This window comes from Castor canadensis, chromosome 7, assembly GCF_047511655.1.
Source record: "Castor canadensis chromosome 7, mCasCan1.hap1v2, whole genome shotgun sequence".
In the NCBI taxonomy this organism is placed as follows: domain Eukaryota; kingdom Metazoa; phylum Chordata; class Mammalia; order Rodentia; family Castoridae; genus Castor; species Castor canadensis.
This window is the reverse complement of record NC_133392.1, coordinates 129,680,130-129,705,221: the sequence shown is the minus strand read 5'-3', so window position 1 is coordinate 129,705,221 and position 25,092 is coordinate 129,680,130. Positions and strand designations below refer to the sequence as shown.

The 25,092-nt window shown below is 41.7% G+C and overlaps 1 protein-coding gene and 1 long non-coding RNA gene across 6 annotated transcripts in view; one reads left to right on the top strand and one right to left on the bottom strand.

Moving 5' to 3' along the window:
- Positions 1–2,354: 2,354 nt before the first annotated feature.
- On the bottom strand, positions 2,355–12,062 carry LOC141424959 (uncharacterized). Its single transcript, XR_012449942.1, has 4 exons — positions 11,997–12,062; positions 7,851–8,269; positions 6,074–6,294; positions 2,355–2,790 (listed from the first exon to the last, which is right to left on the bottom strand). It is a non-coding gene; the product is annotated as an uncharacterized lncRNA (long non-coding RNA).
- Positions 12,063–12,298: 236 nt separating this feature from the next.
- Kdm4a (lysine demethylase 4A) overlaps positions 12,299–25,092 on the top strand; it is a 45,771-nt gene continuing 32,977 nt past the window's right edge. For 3 of the 5 annotated variants that reach the window (XR_002211922.2, XR_012449937.1, XM_020156380.2), the window contains exons 1-5: positions 12,299–12,449; positions 15,046–15,222; positions 17,593–17,768; positions 20,869–20,983; positions 22,462–22,655. Coding sequence is in view for 3 of the 5 variants with exons in the window: in XM_020156380.2 (XP_020011969.1) it covers positions 15,085–15,222; positions 17,593–17,768; positions 20,869–20,983; positions 22,462–22,655 (623 nt within the window). In the remaining 2 variants the exon portion in view is untranslated. Of the gene's footprint in view, positions 12,450–12,546; positions 12,747–15,025; positions 15,223–17,592; positions 17,769–20,868; positions 20,984–22,461; positions 22,656–25,092 lie in introns of those variants that run through there. The other 2 variants (XM_074080367.1, XM_020156381.2) reach the window with 2 other exon arrangements.

Genomic DNA, 25,092 nt, shown 5'->3' with positions numbered 1-25,092 from the left:
CTGGTCTCCTTGCCCCCAGCCCTACTCTGCTCAACCCATTCTCAACATAGTAGCCAGGGTGATTTCTTCTCAAAGGGCAGACATGACCAAGTCACTGTCCTTGGAAAACCCTGCCAAGCCCTCAAGGTGACAACCTTCTAACTCCCTAGTGTTCCAGGCTTTGCTGGACCTGGCCTCTGCAGCCTCATCTCTTTTCCCTCACCCTGCTCCCCAACCATGATGAAGTCAGTTCTTATAAATTTTTGTGCCTTCTTCACCTTTCTTAGTTCCAGACTTCCCCACAAGCTGTTCTGGACCATTCTCCTCCACCCTTGTACCTAGATAACTCCTTATATTTTAGGTCTCTTCCTTCAGAAGCCATCCATAACTGTCCTAGATGAGGTTAGGTGGCCCTACAATGCAAGTTATCTAAAACATTAGATCATGTAATGCTCACAAACAGTGCATGAAGTAGGTCAGTTTATCTTTTAGGAAACTTATCCACTCGTCCAACAAATACCTAATGAGCATTTGCCAGGTGGTAGTCACCATTCTAGGTGTCTGGAGTAAACACATTAGCGAACTGAACAGATTGCTGCCTTGGGGCAGGTATACTCCAGCATTAGGAGAGAGGTGATGCTTAGGAAAAATAGTGAATGTGTTTGTAGTTTGTTAGAAGGTGATAAGTTGGGGGTATGAGGGGAACTACAATAAGGATTAGGCACACGGTTGAAAAGATGGGATTTGAAGGAAGACTTGAATGTGGTGAGGGATTTTGCCTGCTATCTTTAAGATGATCATCCAGGCAGGGGGACTGGCTGCAACAAAAGCCCTGGGTGGTACTGGACTTGATATGTTAGTGATGGGGTGGCCTTGATATTCAAGGGTGAGAGTAGCAGGAGATGAGGTCACAAGAGAAATGGGGCAGAAGTCTAGGTGTGAGAAATGGCCAGATTGTTTATATCTTGAAGGCACAGCTGAGAGGATTAACCAATGGATTGGATAAGAAAAAGAGTCAAGGTTGACTCTTTGGATTGAGCAACTGAAAAATAAAGTTAGCCTGTATTGAGATGGGGAGGCTGTACAAAGGGTTGGTTAGCAAGCTACTCCAGGGCCCCAACTGGAATCTGGCATACTTGGTGTCACTCACAGGTATGCCTAATTCTAGGGCTCTTTCCATATTAAAAGGGTTATGAGGATGGATGATTTTTTGTGTGTGTGTGTGAGATACGGGGTTTGAACTCAGGGCTTTGCATTTGCAAAGCAGATGCTCTACTGCTTGACCCACACCTCCACTCCACTCCACTCCATTTTGCTCTGGTTATGTTGCCTGTGCTGGCCTCAAACTGCAATCCTCCCAGTATTAGTCTCCCCAGTAAGAAGATTACAGCTATGAGCAACCAGTGCCCAGCAGACAATTCTTTTTTGTTGTAATTTTCTGAATTTTCTATAGTTAATATTTTAATTTCAAAATAATCAAACTTTAATATTGTTTGATACTAATTCATTTATTGTACTCTGGTATTAGTACAAGTAGTACCTTTTTTTTTTTGGCAGTACCAGGGTTTGAACTCAGGGCTTTACAGTTGCTAGGCAGGTACTCTATTGCTCGAGCTACACCTCCAGCCCTTTTTGCTTTGGTTATTTTGGAGATAAGGTCTTGCTTTTTTCCAGGCCGACCTGGACTCCAGTCCTCCTATTCCAGAGTCCTAGAATTTTATGCTTCTCACCACTGCTGGGATAACTGGTATGCACCACTGTGTCCAGTTATTGGTTAAGATGGGGTCTTGCTAACTTTTTTGTCTGGGCTAGCCTTTCACAATCTCAGCCTATCAAGTAGCTGGGAATTCTAACTTATTTTTAAAGCTAGGAAAATCTGAATAGGATAGTGATATAAAATGTTGAAGAGAAACTGAGAAACTATTCATTTCCTTCCTTCCTCCTTCCCCTACTCTCCCCTCTTCTTCCCTTTATTTCCTTTTCTTCCCCACCCCTTTTCTTTTTGGTGCTGGGGATAAAACGCAGGGCTTCAGGCATGCTAGGCAAATGCTCTACCAATGAGCTACACCTCAAGTTGGCATTTTCCATGAATATACACACATAATGTACATAACTTTTAAAATATATTTAACTAGAATCATATTGTTCATATCTTTCTGCAAACTTCCCTTTTCATTTAAATACCTTGTGGCCGGGTGTCAGTGGCTCCTGCCTATAATCCTAGCTACTCAGGAACAGAGATCAAGATGACTGCAGTGTGAAGCCAGCTAGGGCAAGTAGTTCAGGAGACCCTATCTCAAAAATATCCAGTACAAAACAGGGCTGATGGACTGGTTCAAGGGTGGAGCATCTGCCTACTAGTGTGAGGCCCTGAGTTCAAACCCTAGTACCACCAAAAAAATATTAAATACATTATAGATTTCTTTCCATGTCGAGAATACTTTTTTTTGGCTGTGCTGGAGATTGAACTCTGGTCCTTATATATGCTATGCAAGCATTCTACCACTGAGTTCCACCTGTGGTTTTTAGATTACTTACTTTTTTATTGACATAAAAATTATACACAAGAGCTCACTTTTTAATTTGCTACATTCTTTTATTGGATATACCATGATTTTAAAAAGTTATCAATATAACTTTTATGAAAGAATAGATGTGCATGATAAAACAGTTCAAACAGTCTTGAAGGGTACAAAATACAAGGTAAGCTTTCCTCTCCTTTCCTGAGCTCCATTTTATCCTCTGGAACTTCAACTCTTCTGCCGGCAACTATCATGTGCCTTTAGGAGATGATGTCTGCTGTCTCCTTGGCTATAAAAGTGAGGGAGGGACTCAGTGAATTTACTTGACACCCCTATCTCTACCTCCTTTCACCTCCTAATTTTGTACGACATAATTTGTCTTAAATTTTTCTAGAGAGCCCTTCCTGGCTTTAAACATGATATTTAAGTCCTGACTTACTGCCTTTAGGCAGTGTCTATTGATTATCCTCTATGGAGAGTGAGGAAATTGGCTCACTTGATTCCTCCTTCCTTCTCCAAGTACATTTCCCCACTGTTATTTCACAATGTCAGGGTTTATAATACTTCCTGATCTAATATAAGTCATTCTAAAAATTGAAAACCAGTAAATAACGCTTTAGTTGTATGTTTATGAAAAATCTTTTAAGCATCCAATTCAAACAAGTCCTCTTTTTCTCTATCCCTTCATTCTGAACTCACTCAGCACTATTGCTCCTGCAGCCTGCTGTTGTGTTGGAGTCTTCTGCACTTGGGTCCTGCCCCTCACATAACTTTTGCACATAGGATTATAAGCATTCTGATACTTGCATGTCTGAGAACATCTTTTATACTGACATTCCACTTTAACTTTGCCTGCTATGAGCTTCTTTACACAAAGTCATTTTCCCACAAAAGCCTGAAAGAGCTGGGTGAGGTGCTTACACCTGTAATCCTAGCTACTCAGGAGGTAGAGATCAGGAGGATCACAGTTCACAGCCAGCCCAGGCAAATACTGAAAAACCCTTCACAAAACTCTATCACACTGACTCTATCTACTTAACTATCTTTGGGATTCTTTTTTTCAAAAGTATTTTTTTTTGTGTGTGTAAGTTCTTTTGATGTTTCCCAAATAATTGTTAGATAATCTTTTTTCCCGTTCCAATTTGTAATGCTTTTTTTTATTGTTGGGACTGAGATTTGAACTCAGGGCTTTGACCTCAAAAAGCAAGTGTTCTATCACTTGAATCACACCTACAACCCAAGCACTGTGTTATTAAAAAAAAAAAATCGTATGAATTATATACCAAGTATAGTACTGGGCCAGACAGCCTGTTTCATTCATCCATTGTCTAGTCCTAAACCAGAACTAATCATTTAATTTTTGTGCCTTTGTTTTATCACCTGACACAGCTAGTTCCCTATCGTTATCTTTTAATATTTTTCAAAATTAATTAACACTATTTCCATGTTTTTCTTCTGAATGAACACTGGATTATTTGGGGGAAATTCTCCAATTTTTAATTTTTTTTTGCAGTACTGGGGTTTGAACTCAGGGTTTCATGCTTGCTAGGCAGGTGCTCTACCACTTGAGCCTTGCCTTTAGTCTTTCCTTTCTCAGTTTAGATGCACATTTTTATTGTACCTCAAGAAAGTTGACAGTAACATATGAAGAACGCATGTATTAGCATAAAAGAAGAAAAGTTAGAGTCTAAAAAGCTTAACATTTGTTCAAAAGTAAGCTGTCTCCAGCCTGGTATAATGGTACCCACCATAATCCCAGCAAACGCAGGAGGACTGTAAGGTTTAGTCCCCTCTGGGCTATATATTAAGGCGCTCCCTCCCCCAAAGTTAAATCTTTAATAGGTAAAGATTCTTTCAAAGCAGTAAGAGCAATAGAAAAGAGTAATAGAAAAATGGGCATGATACAGATAGGCAATTTCAAAAGAAGACATACAAAATCTAGTAAAAATTGGAAAGATAGTCTTACTAGTAGTCAAAGAAGTACAAATTGAAACAAGAATGAAGTACTGTTGCTTGACTATCAAATTGGCAAAAATTATGCATCAGTATTGGTGTAGCGAATTGGGCACTCACATACTGTTGGTGGGAATATAAACCGAGATTCTACTTTTTGAAGGAAATTTTGCAATATGTTTCAAAAGCTTAAAATGTGCTTTGTCATTGACCTAGCAATACACACAGGTAAACACCTGAACAAATAATTTTAAAACCTATGGGCAAAAACTCACTACAGTATTGTTCATAAATAATAACAGGAAATTACCCAAGTTAGACGCATAATGACATCGAGTATTTCTATCACCTGAGATCTCTTAAATGCAGATTCAGAACTTGTATTCTGACAGTTCCTTATGGTATTTGTATGAACATTAAAACAAGAGAAGCACTGGCAAGGATACACTCCAAAATGTTAGTGATTTTCTGAGTGGTGGCATTCCCCATCTGTTTTAAACACATTTTCTAGCTTTTCTGCCTTTGCCAGGCTTTGTTTGTTTGTTTAAAAAGCCTGTTTCAGAGGTAGAAAAACACCATGCCACAGTTGCATAGGTTACTCCCTCTGCTTGGATACCCTTCCTGGCATACCTAATTTGTGATAAAGTCCTTTAGGAGCCCCTTCTTAAGCTTGCTCCTCTCCCACCTTCAATCACTCTAGTCTCACCTCCAGCTGTGTTATTGGTCCAGTAACCATAGCACTGTGTTGAAATGGTTATTCTTGCTTCTTAGTTGTTCAAATAGTAACATGGGGAAAATAACAAAAAATCATCCAGGTTGCAGTGTAGAAAATGAAATGCAAATTGGCTGTCTCCTCCATTGGACTATAATTGTAGAGCCAGGGCTGGGTCTTACTTGCTGCCCAACTCAGAGCCTGACCCCAAAAATGAGCCCACTGTATGTTTGCTAAGTGGGTGAAATGGAAGATGCTTGATCTGGCCTTGAAACAAAAGGGAAATCTGATTGTCCAGGAGAACTGTGGGTGGAGCTTAGTCCTCAGACTGAGGAACTGCCCCAGTTCCTCAGAGTGCCTTTTTCTTAGACTGAGCACACACTCTACTCAGTTCCAAGAGGGATTCCCATACCCCCTCAGCTAAGGGGGTGCCTCTACCCCACCTACTTTACTTGTCCATGAGGAACTGATTTTGTCTCCTAGCCTCCCACACCAAGGTTAGGAATGGCCCTAATGGAGATTTACCAAGCAATAATATGTTTAAAATAAGTGCCACCCAGGACCTGGACTATATTTTAGGGGTACTTCTCAATCTTCCCCAAAGACTTTGTGTCCAGACTTTTTTCCATGGCTGGCTCCTTCCAGCCTCCTCTCTGGTACATTTTCAAGACATTCTTGGCAGTTACCTGCCACTTTCCCCACATTTGAGCTTACGGTCCTAAATACTTAAAGCCAACAAATGTATTTTGTGCTACAATTACAGCTGGAATTACTAAGCAATTAAATAGGATAAGCATTTTACTTATACTGTTAAAATTTAATTCCCATATAAACCCTATATGGTAGTTTGTATTATATTCCCCTTTGGTACTTGAAGATCAAGATTCAGAGGGATCAACCAGCTCACCTTAGGTTATTGAGCTGGGAAGAAAGCAGAACCTAGATTTGAACCTGAATCTCTGACTCCTGAGCCCAAATGCTTGACTGTTACACAAATTGCAAACCACAAATTGCAATCCATCTGGCTTCACCTGTCATTTCTTTCCACAGGAATATTTACTATGAACCAGGCAGAGTACAAGGTGCTGGAATTCAGTGGTGACAAAATCCGTAATCAGACAGCTTGATCTGTTGGGAAGACAATGAAAACTTACATACATACATACATAATTACAGCTCTCATGGATACTTTGCAGGAAAAGTGCAGAATGCACTGTGAGTGGCACAAGACAGCAGGACCCAGACATGTGGGGAGTCAGACTCCTGAGAAGAAGTGTATTGGCATGGTATAAAGGTCCTGAAGTAGATGGGAACATAGCTCCTTCAAAACCTGTTTTAGAAAAGCAGAACAGGGGTTGGAGAGGTAGCTCAGGGGTAGAGTGCTTGGCTAGCATGCTTGAGGACCCAGGTTTGATACCCCAGCACTGTCATAAACAAATAAAACCCAGAATAAAGGCCAGCATGGGTGAGACCAGAGAGCAAAAGAAGAGTGGTGAAGGATGGGGTGAGAGGAGGCCGGGACCAAATCACTCATGGTCTCAAAGGCCTAACAAGGGATTTGGAATTCATGGTGAAAGGACAGGAAGCTTTAAGTGGTTTTCACTGCAGTGGGAATTCATTGCATTTGATATTTGAAAGGCTCACTCTGCTGGTGGCTCATGCATGTAACCTAGCTACTCAGGAGGCAGAGATCAGGAGGATCGTAATTCAAACCTAGCCAGGGCAGATAGTTCGAAAGACCCTATCTGGAAAAAACCCATCACAAAAAACAGCTGATGGAATGGCTCAAGGTGTAGGCCCTGAGTTCAAAGTTCAAATCCCAGTACCACACTTAAAAAAAAAAAAAAAACTCACTCTGGCAGGTGCTTGGGAGAATAGGAAAGGGCAAGCACAGAGGCAGAGAGTCCTTATAGAGGTTTAGTGAAAAGTGATGGGGTGGTGGTGATGGGGGAGGCATGAGAACTTGATACAGTTGTGAAAGTAAGGCCAGTAGGATTGGATGTCAACTGCCAGAGAAAAGACTCCACAAAGACAAGGCACCTTATGGGTCCTGGTGCCTTTACTGAGCACACTGAGGGAGGAGGAGGTTTGGGGAAGAGCCAAGAGTTTGCTTTTGAATTTGTAATTGTCTCAGTGAAGGGACAGAGGTGTCAACTCCACATTCTCAGGGCTAGCACAAAATACTTGCTTATTAAAAATTCTTGGGCTGGGGAGTATGGCTCAAAACTGTTGAGCACCTGCCTAGCAAGTGCAAAACTCTTGAGTTCAAACTCCAAAACCACTAAAAAATGTTTAAATAAAAATGTACAAATGGGTGGGGCACTGGTGGCTCACATCTGTAATCAGGAGGATCAAGATTCAAAGCCAGCCTGGGCAAATAGTTTGCAAGACCCTATCTCAAAAAAATCCTTCACCAAAAAGGGCTGCTAGTGGAGGGGCTCAAGGTGTAGGCCATGAGTTCAAGCCCCAGTACCATAAAAAAAAAAACACACACACACACACACACACAAATGGGTAGAATTTGAGCCAAATCTTGAATGGATGGGATTTGTCTCTGACAGGAAGATATTTTAAGGCCTGAGTTTAAAAGCAAAGAAAACCAAGTACAACAGTTGGTAGAAGCAAAGGATAAAGGAATAAGTGTGATGTACAAAGGGCCTATAGAGCACCTTATTTCTGCTTACCTGTGTTTGTTGCACATATAACTTTAAGACATTCCCTGTGGAGTGGAAGAAGTAGACCAAAGGATAGGAAGTAAAATGATGCTTTGGTTAAACACTGGAACTCAGTGTATTTGTGTGGAGGTATATTTGTATTTCTCTATTTCATAGGTTAGAAGTCCTGGTCTTTCTGATTGACCTCATCTGCAAGGAAAATTTCAGGCTGAATTCCCTTCTTTTTTCCATGGAGTGAGCGGGCTGCAGAAGCCCCCTTCTAAGTGAACAGGCTAGCACGTCAGGGTGTATGCTGGTGTTTACTATCATGGCTTCTTCCCAGGCCGCTCCTGTCATGCAAGCCTTTTGTCCTGAGCCTCCCAAAGTACCTAGGAAGAGTGTTTGCTTTCACCAGTCAGTGCTACAGGCAAGGGTTGGGTATGACTGACCTAGAAGTAAAGGGCAGAGACATTATTAGTATACAAACAGTTCCTCCAGTTGCTTATTTATTCAACTCATTCTTCCCTTTTATTCAACCTGTATATTCTTTGTTCTTTTCAAGTTACCTAACCTTCTTGAACCTTAATTTCTTCAGCTATAAAATGGGGACAATAAAAAAAATGGGGACAGTAATAATGCTGACTTTCAAAGTTCATTGTGCAGATGAAATTAAGGAATATTATTTCTTCACTCAACAGGTATTTGGTGAGCAAATACCAAGAGCCAGGTCCAGATACCAGAGCTAAGTGCTAAAGATGGTGGTGAACACAAGGACACCCCACCCCCAGTAGGCAGAACTAAATGATAGTACAATAAAGCAAGCATGCGGTGATGGTCAGGGAGGGCTTCATTGAGGAAGCAACATTTCAGCAAGGAGCTGAGGGAGCAAGCCAGACACACATGGGGGAACAGGGAACTGGAGGAAAGAGCTAGGACGAGGTGGGGAGGAGTGGCAGGGGGCATTGTCTGAGTCAGTTAAAATGGCTTGGCTTCTTTCCAAAATGAGCTGGGAAGTCTTGCTGATTTGAAGAGAAGTAACATGATCAGGCTTCTAGTATTAAGAATCACTATGCTATGGTGGGGAGAGTGCAGGAGTCAAGGGCAGAAGCAGACAATTAGGACACTATGGCAATTAGGCTACAGACTGCTGGGATCATGGTGGTGACAGTGGAAGTGGAGGGAAGTGCTGAATTCTTTATGTATTTTGGAGGCAGATCAGAACCATTTCCATGTTAGTGTTAAAGCACAATTCATAAAATAAATTGATAAACTGAACATCAAAATTAAAAACTCATGGGTCTCAACACCGTAAAGAAAATGAAAAGACAAGCCACAGAATGAGAAAATATTTATAAAGCCCGTATCTGATAAAGGACTCCTATCAAGAATATATAAAGAACCCTTGGAATTCAATAATAATAATTCAAACAACTCATTTAAAAATGGACAAAAGATTTGAATAGACATTTCCCCAAAGAGGACATATGGATGGCTAATGATCACATAAAAATGTTCAAATCATTAGCCATTAAGGGAATGCAAATCATGGGAGAAGATACTACTTCACGCCCACTAGAATGGTTATAACCAGAGACAGACAGTACCAAATGTTGGCCAGGGTGTGGAGAAATGGAAATCCCCATATATTGTTACTAGGAATCAACAGTTTCTTAAAAAGATAAACATGAACTGACTGCACAACCCAGCAATTACTCCACTCTATTTATCTATCCATAAAAAATGCAAACATAGATTCAAACAAAGACTCGTACATAAATGTTATGTTCATAGAAGTCCTATTCAAAAGAGCCAAAAAGTGGAAACAACCCAAATGTCAATCACTGCTACAATGGGATACTATTCAACAGTAAAAAGGAAGGAATATTGTGTATGCTACAACACGGGTGAATCTCAAAAAGATTATGCTCAGTGAAAATAGCTAGCCACAAAAGACCACATATTGTGTGGCTCTGTTTGTATGAAGTGTCCAGAAAAGGCAAATCCATGCAGAGTAGATCATTGTTCCTGGGGTTGTGGGTGGGAATAGAGATTGTCACTAGGCCTGAGTGATCATAATTAGCCATGAGGTTATTGAGGTGATGAAAATGTTCCAAACTGGACTGGGGAAATTTGGATAAATGCATTTTAAAGTTGTTAAATTTGGGGCTGGTGGAATGGCTTACTGTTAAGAGTGCCTATCTAGCAAGCATGCAGCCCTGAGTTCAAACTTCAGTACTGCCAAAAAAATAAATGAAATTAAATTATACCCTTAAAAAGAAAAATGGTAGCAGAGTATGCTTGTGCATGCCTGTAACGTCAGCATTGGGAAGATTGAGACAAGAGGATTAGGAGGATTATGAGTTCCAGGCCAGTCTTAAGGAAAAAAAAAAGGACTATTGGTGCTGGTTTTGTTTTGGGTGTGACTGGGGTTTGAAACTCAGGGTTTCACACTTAAAAAGCAGGCTCTCTGTTGCTGAGCCACACCTCCAGTCCATTTTGCTGTGGTTATTTTGGAGACAGGGTCTCATAAACTATTTGTTGGGGTTGGCCTGGAACTGTGATCCTCCTCATCTCAGCCTTCCTAGTAGCTACCAGCACATAGCCACTCTACTCTTTTTTTTTTTTTTTGGCAGTACTGGAGTTTGAACTCAGGGCCTCATGCTTGCTAGGCAGGTGCTGTACTACTTAAGCCACTTAGCCCTATTTTGTGGGTTTTTTTTTTTTTTTGGAGATAGGGTCTTAGGAACTATTTGCCTGAGCTGGCTTAGAACCAGGAACCTTGAATAGCTAGGATTATAGGCTTGAGTCACTAGTACCCTGCTCTACTTTTTTTTTTTTTTAAACAAACTTTGGTTTTTTTCAGGAAGTATGTGCTCAGGCCTAGGAGATAAGTCACGGTTGGGTCATACCATGAGTCCACACCATTCTATGTAATACCTCCTTTTGTCCAATATTAATAAACTCATTCACAACAATCCTGCAAGGTAGATTTTTTTTCCATTGTATTGATATGCAAACCCAGGCATAGGCTGGATGTGGTGGCTCACTCTTGTAATTCCAGCTACTCCGGGGGATCGGAGATGAGGAGGATGGCAGTTTAAAGCCAGACCAGTTGCCGGGAGTGGTGGAGGCCATAGGTAAGATTGGAGCCAGCCTCAGGGGGCAAAAAGTGAGACCCTATCTGAAAAATAACCTAGAAATATAAAAGGCTGGAGGTGTGGTTCAAGTGGTAGAGTGCTTCTCTAACAATCTGGAGTCCCTGAACCAATACCAATCAGCTGGGTGCCGGTAGCTCATGCCTGTAATCCTAGCTATTCAGGAGGCAAAGATCAGGAGGATCGCGGTTTGAAGTCAGCCCTGGTGGACAGTTTGCGAGACCCTATCTCAAAAATACGGAACACAAAACAGGCCTGGTGGAATGGCACAGTGTTTGGGAAGGGGAGGAGGCACAGAAGAGAGACTAACTTTGAAAACTAGTTTGTATATAGATTTTTTTTTTTTTTTTTTGCGGTGCAGGGCTTGAACTCAGGGACTACACCTTGAGCCACTCCACCAGCCCTATTTTTTTGTGAAAGGTTTCTTCCAGATAGGTTCTCGCGAACTATTTGCCTGGGTTGGCTTTGAACCTCCATCCTCCTACGTAGTCAGGATTACAGGTGTGAGCCACCAGCGCCCGGCAAAACCATTATTCTCCACTGATAGTTTTGTGCATTCTTTTATGCGCCGGGTTGTGGGTATTTTCCTTTACTATGTGACCCGTAAGGATGTCCTTCCGTTACTATTGACAATCTGGAACTCCTTAAGGCAACTCACTTGCGGCTCAGGAACTGCTCCAAATGACTTCTAGGAACTCCACTTCGCCCTCTTCTCCCCAAGTGCTACTTCTAATGGTCCCCAAATCCCAAGAAACTGCTTTCTAATGGCTCTAAGGATACCCTCCGTCAGGATCTATCCTAATGACCTCCAAGGCTGCTTCTTTAGGAACTGCTTCCTTCAGGAGCCATCCGGACTTGCCGGCTTGTGAGGGGTTTCCAAGGACGTAGGGTTTGTTTTAAAATCCAATCTAGTTCCGGACAAACCAGAACAAGTTGGTCATCTTCTCAGGGCTCCTTGACTTTAGAAGTTGCCCCTAAAGGCCCCCATCACCTTTTCACTTTAGGCAAAGGGGCTACTCACCCCAGGAAAACTTTGGTTCATCCTTTCGTAACCTCACCGCCCTTACCCACCTACCCGACCATCCCATTTCTGGTACTTGATTCTTTCTACCCTGATTAGCTATGGGAGGCCTGAAGCTTGCTTTTGATTGGCCAGCTCCGCGATCCGGGGATGATGCTCAGTGGCCGCAGTCCTAAGTGGTAAAGAATTTCCTCCTGGCAACAGCCCGAGCCAGCCCTCATAGGCTGAGCAGATTGATATCCCCGGACTTTGAGCTGCAGCGCGTGTTCATTGGCTATTTAAGGGCTTGTAGCCGCTGTCGGATTGGTTGACTCGTGGGGCGCTGTGCGGCTGCGCCGAGGTCGACTTTAGAGGAGGCGGGGCTTCGTCTTTCGCCTGCTGGAAAAGCAGTAGGATCGGATAGTGGCGACAGCAGAAACCGAGCCTGAGCCTTGCCGGGGCTTTGGTTCTGAGGTGAGAATCATCGGGCTTTGGATGCCTTTATGTTTGTTACTGCTGTAGCCATGACGGCGAGCTCCAGTGGGGGAGGGGCGATGGGGTGGTTCTTTCTACAGTGAGTGATCGGCATGTTTTTTGGTCAATAAGAGAAGGAGCTAGTAAAATAAGTCCTACGATTGGTCCTTTCCAATATTTTCTGGCCAATGGACATCGGAAGAGGGGGGCGGGTCCACTGGGCCTTATTTTCTTCTTCCTGCGGTCGGGCCTCACTATTCTAGGCGATCGGGCCCGGAGGGGCGAGACCCCTGCGTGGTGAGGTTTGGGGACCTTGGGAACTGGGGCTGCCTTTGGAGGGATGCCCGCGGGAGCGTCTGCGAGTGGAGGGTGCGGGAGTTCAAAGTGGTTGTTAGCAACAGCTGCCTTTATGTAGTGCTTAAGTACTGGGCCTAGTCCTTAGGGTTTCGCTTGCATCATCTGAGTTAATCATAGCAAGTCTGCCGGGCCGGGGGTAGGGGTCCCATTTTACAGGTGGAGGAACTAAGACTCAATCAGCCAACTCACACAGCCAAGGTCACAAAGCCAATAAATGACAGAGACCGGGTCTGTATTCAGTTTCCACTCCGGAGCCGCTGCTCTTAAAACACTAGGCTTTGTTGTTGGATGCCCGAGGGCAGGTGTCAGGGACCGAGAGTTTCCCTTAGGGAATATATTGGGCCAAGGGCACCCTAGGGTTAAAGAAATGAGATGAGCAATCGAGATGAGGGTGAGGAAATAGTTATTCAGCAGTTACTGAGTGCCTACTCTGTGCCATGCATTGTTCTGGATCCTAGACACACAAAGATGAATAGGGCCAGAGGCAGAGGAAGCCCCATTATGTCCCCTTTCAAGCCGGGGGGCGGGGCCCCAATCCTCTATTCACGTGATTGATTTTTTTTTTCTAAAGTTTGCAAAAGTAAAATAGTTCGGAATTCTTTTTTTAAAGGAGGGTCTCCCAAATTGAATAGACTTCATGTTCCTCCACACTTGAATCTGCCCTTGGAAAGGACTAAATCCAGGTGGAGATTAGGCTGTAGGCATCCGAGAATAAATGGAAGGTGCCCTAGGAGTGGACCGTGGGTACATTTCCTGGTATGTAAAACAGAGATAACAGTGTACCTGCCATGCAAAGTTTCTGCAAAGCTCATGAAAAGTGCTTGGCCAGAAACACCTTATTTTGAGTAGAATAAAAGACTTGTGTGTAGTAGGGTTTGTCTTCTCTCTTAACACGGACAGTTTTGCTCCATGTATCTCCCAAATCTGTTACTGGATTGTTGGTAGGTTGGAGGCAGTTTCCTCCCATGTAACTGTATTGCCGTGACTTTGTACTGCTGGGGCTTTGGAGAGGAGGTTCAGTAAAGGAAAAGACCTACTGCTTTCACTTCTAAACTAGCTCTTTTTAGCTGGTATCCTTTTTCAGTTGAGATGTGTTAACAAGCAATGTGGGTATTCCCACATAGTTGGAGTCCTTATCTAAAAACCTGAAGTATTTGTTTAGCTTTCTTCTGTCACTTACAAAGTTTGTCCCAGATTGTCAGTTAATTGCTTGTTTAAGTTTTTCCTTTGTGTTCTGGGTACAAAGCAGTTGAACTTGTCTCTAGCTTGAGTTCATTAAGTACTGCTGAAACTGCATTTTCGTTTAGATTTGAGAACAATTCACTGTAGCATTTTCTTTTTTTATGGTACTGGGGTTTGAACTCAGGGCCTACACCTTGAGCCACTCCACCAGCCCTTGTTTATGAAAGATTTTTCGAGACAGGGTCTCTGGAACTATTTCCCTGGGCTGACTTTGAATCTAGCCCCCTGAGTAGCTAGAATTACAGGCGTGATCCAACGTGCCCAACTTTCAGTATAGCATTTTAAAATTTTAAGTCAGGCTGCTAATGTCAAAGTACTTTTTAACCCTTAAACTTTGTAATCTTGTAGCCAAGTTAACTCTCAGGTATCTATTTAGAACAGTGTTCTAAAAGTGAAAAGAAAAGAGCATGTAGGTGACTTTTAAAATCAGATTATAGTATGTTATGTTTAATGCTTAGGAAAGAGATTGGCAAAGTTTAAATAGAGGAGTAACTTGAAAAAAAAATCAGGGCACAATGTGGCAGTTCAGCTACATTGTTGGCTAGAACCAACAACCAAATGACAGTTTCCTTTTTAGGTGAAACAAAGTCACTAAGATTGGAATACAACAGTTTTGATATAACAGGTTCTTTTCATTTTATCTTTTTTTTTTTTATTTTCAGGCTCTACCACTGATCCACACCCCCAGCCTTTATTTTTATTGTTACTTTTTTGAGACTCTTGCTATGTACAGCCCAGAATGACCTTGAGCTGGGGCCCACCTGGACTACAGGCATGCTCTGCCACACCCAGCTTCCTCAGTTCTTTTTAAGCAGAAGCTTTTCTATTCATACTTGTAGTTCCTTTAAATAACTTCCCTCGAGGCAGTTTCCAGGTGTGAAGTCCCATCGTGCTTCTTCAGAATTTCTGCATGATCTGTTACTATTTTCAGTACTGATATTCCCAACATTTAATTCACATGTTGTATGATTTTTCAGCTCCTAATGTATTTCTTTAGATTCCTGTCTGACCAAAGTGACTTCAAAAAGAAGGGAAAATGGCTTCTGAATCTGAAACTCTGAATCCCAGTGCCCGAATAATGACCTTTTATCCAACCATGGAAGAGTTCCGGAACTTCAGTCGCTACATTGCCTACATTGAGTCTCAAGGAGCTCATCGGGCTGGACTGGCCAAGGTAAGGAGTAGGATTGTTCACCTTGGCTCTTGGAAAGGGGAGGGGGAAGCAGTAAGGTTTTTACCAAATGAAAGCCCAACTGGGTTTTACTGAAAGTTGGGTGGGGCAGTGACTTTGTTGTAAGCTGTTCCATTTGCAAGTTAATTCCTGTTAACATCTGAAGTGTATGTGCTTTTAGGCCAGAGGAAGCTGCTCAGTCTTCACAAAGGGCAGGCAAAGAGTCAGCATCTCCAGACCTGGCCACCAGGGTTGGCCTCCTGGCGGAGCTGGTGCTTTAATGGTTTTTATCACCACTGCATGCTTACGCCACCTGCATTTTCGCACTCTCATTGTAATTTGACTTCCTTCCCATGTAGACTTTCTTTAACAGGAAGAACGCACTGGCCAGCCAACCTGAGTATGCTGGTCTTCATAATTTGATACTGGTTTCTGGTTTGTACTTTTCTCCTATGAGTTGAGTTACTTTTCCATAGTCAAATCAGCCCTTCATTTATTTAGTCACAATCAAGTTTCTGGGTCCCAGATGAAATGATCACATTTCTGTAAGGATCCTCAAGGAGCAGAGGCAAGAACACTTCTTACTGGTTTGTTCTGTTTTGGTTTTTTTGGTGAGGCTGGGGTTTGAACTTAGGGTTTTGCACTTGCAAAGAAGGGGCTCTACTGCTTGAGTCACACCTCTAGTCCATTTTGCTCTGATTTTTTTGGAGATAGAGTTGCATGAGCTATTTGTCCAGGCTAGCCTCAAGTGTCCCAAGTCCCAGGTAACTAGAATTACAGGTATAACAGCGCCTGGCATTATTTTTGTTTTTTTGAGACAGGGTCTCGCTATGTAGCCTAGGCTGGACTGGAACTCTCAAGATCCTCTTGCTTTTCTGCTACCTGAATGTAGGGTGATGGGATTGTAGGCATGTGCTGCCATGCCTGGTCTCAGAAAGTTTTTTATTCTGTGTTATGCTGTTTGAATTTCCTACCATATGCATGTTACTTTTTCAATATGTAAAAAAGAAAGCAAGGACAATTTCTTACAATGGTAAGGAATAATCTTGGACCCTGGTGCCTCCACTGAGTCTCAAGACAGTCCTGTCTTTACTTGTATATGCAGATAATGGCTACTGATGGTTTCAAATGGTGGGTAGGAGCTGCAGGGCCCACAGTGCAGATTTTTGGCTTTTTTTTTTTTTTTTTAGAGAAAAGGGCTCATGCCTATAATCTTGGCTACTCAGGAGGCAGAGATCTGGAGGATTGTGGCTTGAAGCCAGCCCCGTGCAAATAGTCCCCAGGACCCTATCTCAAAAAAAAAAAAAACCCATCACAGAAAAGCAAGGCATGAGGCCCTGAGTTCAAACCCCATGTCATCAAAAATAAAAAGAAAAGAAAGAAAAAATATTGTCTTAAAAGTTAATTCAAAGATATATAAAGAGAAGGGTTATTTATCTTTCATCTGCCTTCTGAAGTACCTTCTCCTTGAGGTAGTCCTTCCACACCTTTTTCTTTGTTCACACAAACACACATATGGTATTGTTACTTACTTTGTTTTTAGAAGAGAATGGACTCATGCTGGATGGTCCCTGTGTTCTTTTTCTTTCTTTCTTTTTTTTTTTTTTTAAATGGCATGTTCCCCACCCTCCCAGGTCACTTAAGGATACAGCTCATTCATCTTTTTTACTCATGTTACCTTGTTAATTTATTACTTTTGGAATAGGTAATGTACTTAGGTGGGTAAAAGTAAAATGCTAGTAGAAGGTAGATAATGTAGTCTTCTGCCACCTTCTCCATACTTTCATGCATATACTTCTTTTGTTGCTTTATGCAAATACTGGCACATATATATGCACATGTGTATGGGTTCTTGTTTTCTGCTTTCTTGCATAAAATGTAGCATACAATATTCTCTAATTAAATTTAAAAAGTCTATAATGTTCCATAGAGTGAATCCACTTTAATTCAGTTATTTAAGACTAGCTTTCTAGCTTTTTTTTTTTTTTTTTAAAACTTCTTTGTAAATTGCCTGCAGTCTAGTATATGAGAGAAGGAAACTATGAGTGTAGAATTGATCAAGTCAGGTAAAAATGTTGGGTTTTTTTCCTTTAAAAGAGAACCCTGGGCTGTTGGCTTGAAAGAGAATCAACTCTCCAACCTGATAAGGTGCTGAGTCTTAGAATACTTTACTTAACCTTAGGTCATTGCAACTAGACAGCAAATTGGTAGCAGAACATGGTCAGGGTTAGTGTGACACTGTCACTTTTTGCACTGGATGAGCAAGGGTAAATCAAAGTCACTTTCTACTAAAACTGACTGTTTTACTACACACTTGTTGAACTCTGGCTGCCAATTTTTCATCTGTCTCTTTGTGTCTTGTGTTCACTGTAGGTTGTTCCTCCTAAAGACTGGAAGCCACGAGCATCCTATGATGATATTGATGATCTTGTCATTCCTGCACCCATCCAGCAGCTGGTGACAGGGCAGTCTGGCCTCTTTACTCAGTATAACATTCAAAAGAAAGCCATGACTGTTCGAGAGTTCCGCAAGATTGCAAATAGCGATAAGTGAGTTCAAGAAACTCTTTCCCTGTCTTAGCACCTAGGACCTAGCATCTCATCCTCATGGTTCTACTGAAGAAGCAATTCGAGCTAGGCACTGCTGCCTCATACCTATAATCCTAGCAATTCAGGAGACAGAGATCAGGAGGACTGCAATTTGAAGCCAGCTCAGGCAAATAATTTGTGAGACTTTATCTCGAAAATACCCATCACATTGTATGGCTCAGTGTATAGGCCCAGAGTTCAAACCCCAATACCAGAACAAAACAGTTTGTTCATTCTAGCTTCTGTCTCCTTTCTGCCCTTTTTATGGAAGTATTTTCTCAAAACTGTGTTACAGTGTAAACTGTCCATATTCTTATATAAAGAAATCCTATCATTTTCCCATCAGAAGTAGAATAACAAAAACAAAAATTTTGTTGTGCTGATGAACAAATCCAGGGCCTGGAGCAGGCTAGACAAATGCTCATCCACTGAGCTACATGCATCCCCAGCTCTAGAAATAGAACAATTTCCTGACTCTGATAAGTTGCATAGTTGCAAAGGAGAAATTTGGAGGTGGTTTGAAAAGAGTTTTTCCCAAACCTATTGATATTGCCTGCTTGTACAAAAGTGGCTTTAGTAGATTGAGTTGACCTGGGTCACGCCCAGGCTTCTTACCACCCATTAGCTGCTTTCTCATTTCTGTTTTGACACTAACAGAATGTGAGTAAATAATTACCAAGCTTGGTGCTGTTTTCTGTCACTGTATTCCTCATCTGTATATTCTTGTTTCAAAATGTCTGTTTAGTCCTGTTTTTCAGTCATTTTTCTTTGTTCTTTAAATATTTAGTTCTCATCTTACTTTAGACTCAAAGAGAATGGTTTTTGTGTTGCCCTCATTTGGCTCTGACCCCTCTTCTTAATCATCATTCTTGGATCTTCTCTTTCCACTTTGCTCCTCAGTTTCAAGTTTCACAAGGAAGTCCTCCTTTTTCCCTTGCTTCATTTCCTCAGCCTTTCTGGTATACTGATGTCATTATTTCAGCCTGGCAGCTGCACTTTCACTGTGAACAAGCTCAAAGCTATGTCTTTAGCTTTCAATCTTCACACTTCAGGGGACAGCACTTCATGTGTTTATCATCTCTCTCTCACATCAGGTCTCACTCTTGCTATTTCTACTCTTTGCCTTTTTATTTCACTTGTTGCAGTTCTAATTGGGTCCTATAGTTTTATTGATAACTCTTGAAGCATCTACATTGCTGGCCAGCCTGTTGGCCAGAGAGGACTTACGTAAAAGCCTGTTGAAGAAGTGACATGTTCTGTTGATGGAGTGTAATATCCTTTATGTGTGATTTTAGCTGGGCTGTAGGCCAAGCTTACCTGCTTTGTGTTTCTCACATAGGGTTCTACCAGGGTCTTCCATCTCTTACGTCTTCTCTTGTCGACATGTGTCAGGCTTTCTCTTCTTTCAGGATACTTCTTTTCCTTTAAAATTAACCAGCACTGTATCTATTCCTTTTATCTTGATACATTTATTTTCACTTTATTTATGTCTTTTGCTGGGGATTGAACCCAGGGCCTCGTGTAAGTATTTTACCACTGTGCTACACCCCGGTCTCTATCCTGTATAACAAGATTTTTATCCCTTATTGCTACCTACTTATTCAGCTAGATTAAAAAACAAGGCAAAAAAAAAAACCCTCTAAATTTAAAAAAAAAACCCTCTAAATAAAACAGATCAGTGTGTGTGTGTGAAAAATTTTTTCTTGTTTTTGGCAGCACTGGAGGTTGAACTCAGGGCTCTGCACTTGCAGTGTAGGCAGTCTACCACTTGAGCCACACCTCCAGTCCATTTTGGTCTGGTTATTTTGGAGATTGGGTCTGGAGAAATGTTTGCTCAGACTGGCCTTGAACTTTGATTCTCCCAATCTGCCTCCCAAGTAGCTAGGAATGTAGTGAATGTTCTTTAAACTTTATTTTCACTAGGTTAACATCAAAATGTAAGGCAATATTTAAATGAGTCTTTGTGTCTCACCCATTCCCATTATTTCTACACAGTTACATTTTTGTTTTCATGTCTACTCTACATTCATAATATTTCTTGTTATTTTAGTTAAAATATGCATTAGTTTTTCTACTTTTTTGTATACTCATAAGGTCTGTATATTATCCTTGCATTTTCAGTGTTTTTTTCCCTGTGTGTGTATGACAGGGTTTCATTGTATAGCCCAAACTAGCCTTGAATTTGTGATCCTCCTTCCTCAGCCTCCTCAGTGCTGGGATTACAGCCGAGTACCACCACGCCCAGCATGTATTACTCTTTTTAAAGTGCCACATAATAACCTTTAAATGGTGTAAAAATTTAAAAAATTGGAGTAAAGTATGTGATTATGATTACTAAATTGAAGAGTGTAGCTTTTTCCCCCCAGTGCTGGAGACTGAACTCAGTGCCAGGCAAGTGCTCTTCCACTGAGCTAAATTCCCAACCCCAGAATACAGACTTTTTATAGTTTTAAATCTATGTTATATATATCTCAATGTGTATTTCCCTAAATAGAATATTTGATGTGCAAATACTGTTTTCAGTAAATATTTTTACTCAAATACTTAGTTTTTGCCGTAACCATGTGTTGAGTGTTAGCCACTGCCTAGCATGCTGGGAACATAGCAATAACACATACAAATGAGCCACCTTGGAGCAGCTTCCTTTGCACTAGTGCAGGGATATGAGTGCTGTTAGACAGCCTTAGCTCCTTACATACTGGAGGTTTTAGTCTGTGGATATGTAAGAATTTGTGCCTTTGGTTTCTATGAGTTTGTAAGGCCTGCTTATCTACCCCCTCCCCTTGTCCCCAACCCTCATGGCCTGGCTACTGTGGAATCTAGCAGGGTATACTCTAGTAACCTCTCCAGAGAGAGTACAGACAAATGACCTTCCCCAGGCCCCTGAAAGGGCTATTGAGGGAGGTACTGTGTATTAGACCAAGCTTAGGTATTGTTCATTTGAAATATCTTGCTGCCCTTGTAATAGGGGATTGTGTCTGATACTATTCATAACGCCTAAGAAATTTATTTCCTTGTAAGTGACTAACATTTTTTTGTTGTTTTGTTTTTGCTTTGAAAGGTACTGTACCCCACGTTATAGTGAGTTTGAAGAGCTTGAGCGTAAATACTGGAAAAACCTCACATTCAATCCTCCAATCTATGGGGCAGATGTGAATGGTACTCTATATGAAAAGGTGAGGCTCACTGGAATCCCTCTGCAGAATTTTTGAAATTTTGCAATATAATACTGGCTTTTTCTGCCCAGCACTTAGTAGATACTTAAAAGCCGTTTGGTGAATGGGTGGATTAACAAATGAAGGATCTACCACCAACTGATTTGCTATTCTCACTTAATTATCAGTAGTTTTGCATGTGACTGAACTTTACTTCTTCTACCCTACATGTGAATTGGATGATATGGTGTTCTTTTCAAGGGCTGTTAGCATAGTCTGTGGGTGGTAGATGATGAGTTCTTGAAAGGATGGGGTGGATCACAGAAAATGAAATGATGGGGGAGAAGCAGTATGGTTTATGCAGAAAAAAGATCACTGACTAATCTAATGAAAGGGGGATATATTTAAGAAAAAAAACATACTTAGTTTTTCAGAACTCTCAGACAGGATTCTGTAGCAGAAACTATTTTGACCACTTGCCTTAGCTCAGGATATAGCCCTTTTTGCATAAAGAATTATCTTAGAGTTGGAAGTGTGGTTCAAGGGGTAGAGTGCTTTCTCCGCCTGCTCAAACCCCAATACTGAAGGGGAGTAAAATAAAAGAATTGCCTTAATATGGTGGAAGGGGAAGGGGGAGTACTCGGGACTGCCTTTGGACGATTAAATCTGTAAGGTTTTTCAAGGATTATTACTCCAATTGACTTTAAATTTTTCTAAATTAGTGGAATGAATTTAAAAAGTAAATTTTATGTTTATTTGCAATAGTTTCTTTGGGAAATAGAGAGTTAAGATTGTTAGGGATGAACGGGCAGGAAGATACTGTAAGGATCTGGGAAGGGCATAGTAATGCAGAACTTACAGGAGGCGGCTCCTGATTGGCCATTACAATTCAGGAAAAAGACATTGCCTAGTAGATACTGGGTTGTTGTAGTTAATCCCATGTTCTTGTTTGTTTGTTTCTTTTTTTTTTTTTTTTTTTTAAATACAAGGTCTCACTTCATAGCTCAGGCTGCCTCTCTGCTAGAGTGTACGTTGCACCTGGCATTTCCAGGCGTTTTTTTTTTTGGTGCTGGGAAAAAAACAGGGTTTGTACTTGCTCGATAGCAGAACTGAACTACATCCTTAATTCTTCCCCCCCATTTCTGTTTCTTTTTATGATCTGTTTTTCCTTATTTGACCTTTCTCTGGCTTCAGTTCAAACTATTTCTCCTGTGGTTTAGAACTGGTGACTGTCACCTTTGTTTTTTTGGACTTTGAACTCAGGGACTCAGCTTTGCAGGCAGATGCTCTACCACTTGAGCCACACCTCCAGCCCAACTGTTACCTCCTTATTGGTAAACTACACTAGTATTGTTCAAAGTGGCATTTGCTCTTGGAGGCATAGTGGCGTCACTTCTGGTACTAGCTGTGGAAGTGAGTGAGGGGTGCCATGTTTTGACATTATTCCACATTTTGGTCAGAGGTCAAACCTTACCTGAGATCTCTACATTCCTTGGCAGCATGTCGATGAGTGGAATATTGGCCGGCTGAAGACCATTCTGGACTTGGTGGAAAAGGAGAGTGGGATCACCATTGAGGGTGTGAACACCCCGTACCTGTACTTTGGCATGTGGAAGACATCCTTTGCCTGGCATACAGAAGACATGGACCTGTACAGCATCAACTACTTGCACTTCGGAGAGCCAAAGTCCTGGTAGAGTCCGTCTGCAGTTGGTATTGGGCCTCTGCCAGCACAGGCTTCTCACCTTTCACAAGCCCGGAAAATGCCTAGCGCTTGGGTCAAAAAGTAGCCTTGGGATGGAACTAGCATTCTACATTTAAGGCACACTTTCAGGCCACCTTGACTAGCAAGACTTTATCTATCTATCTATCTATTTATTTTATTTATTTGTGGTTCTGGGGATTGAGCCCAGCACCTTGAACATGCTAGGCAAGCAGTCTACCACTTGAGCTATGTTCCTAGCCCTTTTTTTAAATTTTGTTTTTGAGATAGTATCTCAGGTCCAGTGTGTGGTTCAAATGGTAAAGCACATACCTAGCCAAGGCCCTGAGTTCAAACTCCAGTACTCCAAAAAAGAAAAAATAAATTAAAATAAAATAGATTATGATATCTTTTTTGCCTAGGCTGGCCTCAAACATGATCTTTTTGCCTCAAACATGATCTTTTTGCCTCTGTCCCTTGAGTATAGGTATACACCACCACATTCGGCTTTTTTCTTCCTTTTTTTTTTGTTTTTTGAGGTAGTATCTCTCTGTGTAGTCCAGGCTAGCCTCAAACATTCCATTCTCCTGCATCAGCTTTCTAAGTGCTGAATTACAGTTGTGCACTTCCATGCCTGGCTGAGTAGTGATACTTCAGAGAACATGGCACTTAACACTGTTGTATAGAAGCTGTGGGGCTGTTCCAGGCTGTCCTGCTGCTTTCTGATCCATTCTTCTGAATAGGCCTGATATATTTCTTAAAGGCAGACTTTCAAGACTGGAATCATTATGTCAGATGATAGAAAGCTTTGCTTTGCTTTCCTCACGGAAAAACTATTTGGTGAGGAGCAGTATATGCTTAACACAAGAGGATCCTTGAAGCTATTCTTAACCTGTTATACCAGTCTTTTTGAGGTCACGCTGTCCTCTCCATGCATTGCCTCATCTTTCAGTCTTGGTGTTGTAGTGAGCAAGATACATGGTGCATCCACCCTCACAACAGATAGGAGACTAGTGAGGAGACAGCAGAAAGTGGAGAAAGTGACAATGCAGTGTGTGAAAAGTTCTGAAAGTGCTAAGGTTCATCCACTACATAGGAAGGACACGTGGGTGGGGTGGAGATTAGAGAAAGCTTCAAGAGGTGACAGCTCTTTTAGGTGAGACCTAAAAAATGAGAAGGCAAGAACTGAGGGAAGTGTGTTGTGTCAGTTGGAACCGTTGCAGAGTTGCTAGGTTGGCAGGGTACAGTGTGTTCTGGGAGTTAGTGCAAATCCACTGGCACTGTGTCCAAGATGAGTAATGAGTAGTAGGGTCAGAGAGGACACCATGCACTGGCTTATGAGTTGTGGAAATTGTATCCATCTTGGGTTTTTTTCCAGCATTTTCAGCCACAAGTGTTCCCAGGAGTTTTCCTTCTTTCAAATGCTTTTCAGTTTCTAATCTAGGTGAAAGAAGCCTTTTGAACCCATGTTACCCAGACCATTGTCCCATTGTCTTCTACTAGAGGATTGGGCTTGTAGAATCTGTTGGGGTCCCTTCAGTATCTTCATCATTTTTGACCCCAAAATTTCATGCTGTTGGATTTCCCATTTTCTGATTTGTAAAGAGAAGGGTTTTGGGCTAAGGATGTAACTCAGTTGTAAAGAGCTTGCCTAGGATGTGCAAGAAGGCCCTGGGTTTGACTCCCCAGAACTACATGAAAACAAGAGGTATTTTAGTTATTCTAGGTCATCCGAAGTTGGAGCTCCAGAGACTTCTATGCAAGTTAGCTTGGCAGATGCCAGGAACCTTTAGGTGGTATTCTCTGCTTGAGCTGAAAATTTTTGCTGTTGTGGAATAGCCCATTTTTTTCAGTTGTTGGGGGAGGGGTCTCACTGTGTTGCCCAGGTTGGCCTTGAGATTCCTCCGCTCAAGCAGTCCTTTTGTCTCAGTCTCAGCCGCCCCAGTACTGGGAACCCCAGGTGTATGCCACCTACCTAGCTGAAATAATCTTTAGTATAGATTTTAAGGTTACTGTGAGTTTCAGAATATAAATTTTAATAGTTTTGCAAAAGTTTTAATAGTCTTAAGTGTTCTCTTCCTCTCCATTTTTTATGAAGAGCAGCTTTTGTGATGTCAAGACACCCTAGCAGGTGGAGGAGTAATTAATTATTGGATAATCAGTACAGCTTTTATGGAGATGAAGGGAAAATGGGTTCATCAGCAGGTAAGGGGCCAAATGTCTAGGTGTGAATCCATCTCTGCCTTGTTTAGCATTTCTTTAGCCTCCCCCAATAAGGCCTTTCTAATTCTGCTGGGAGCATTTTAAAACACACCCAGGATATGTAATGCCACCCTCCCCGCACCCCTTTTAAAAAATTTTATTATATGAACACCATAATAAAGGAGACTTTTTGTACTATGAGTTTTGGTTCATGGTGAATATTCAA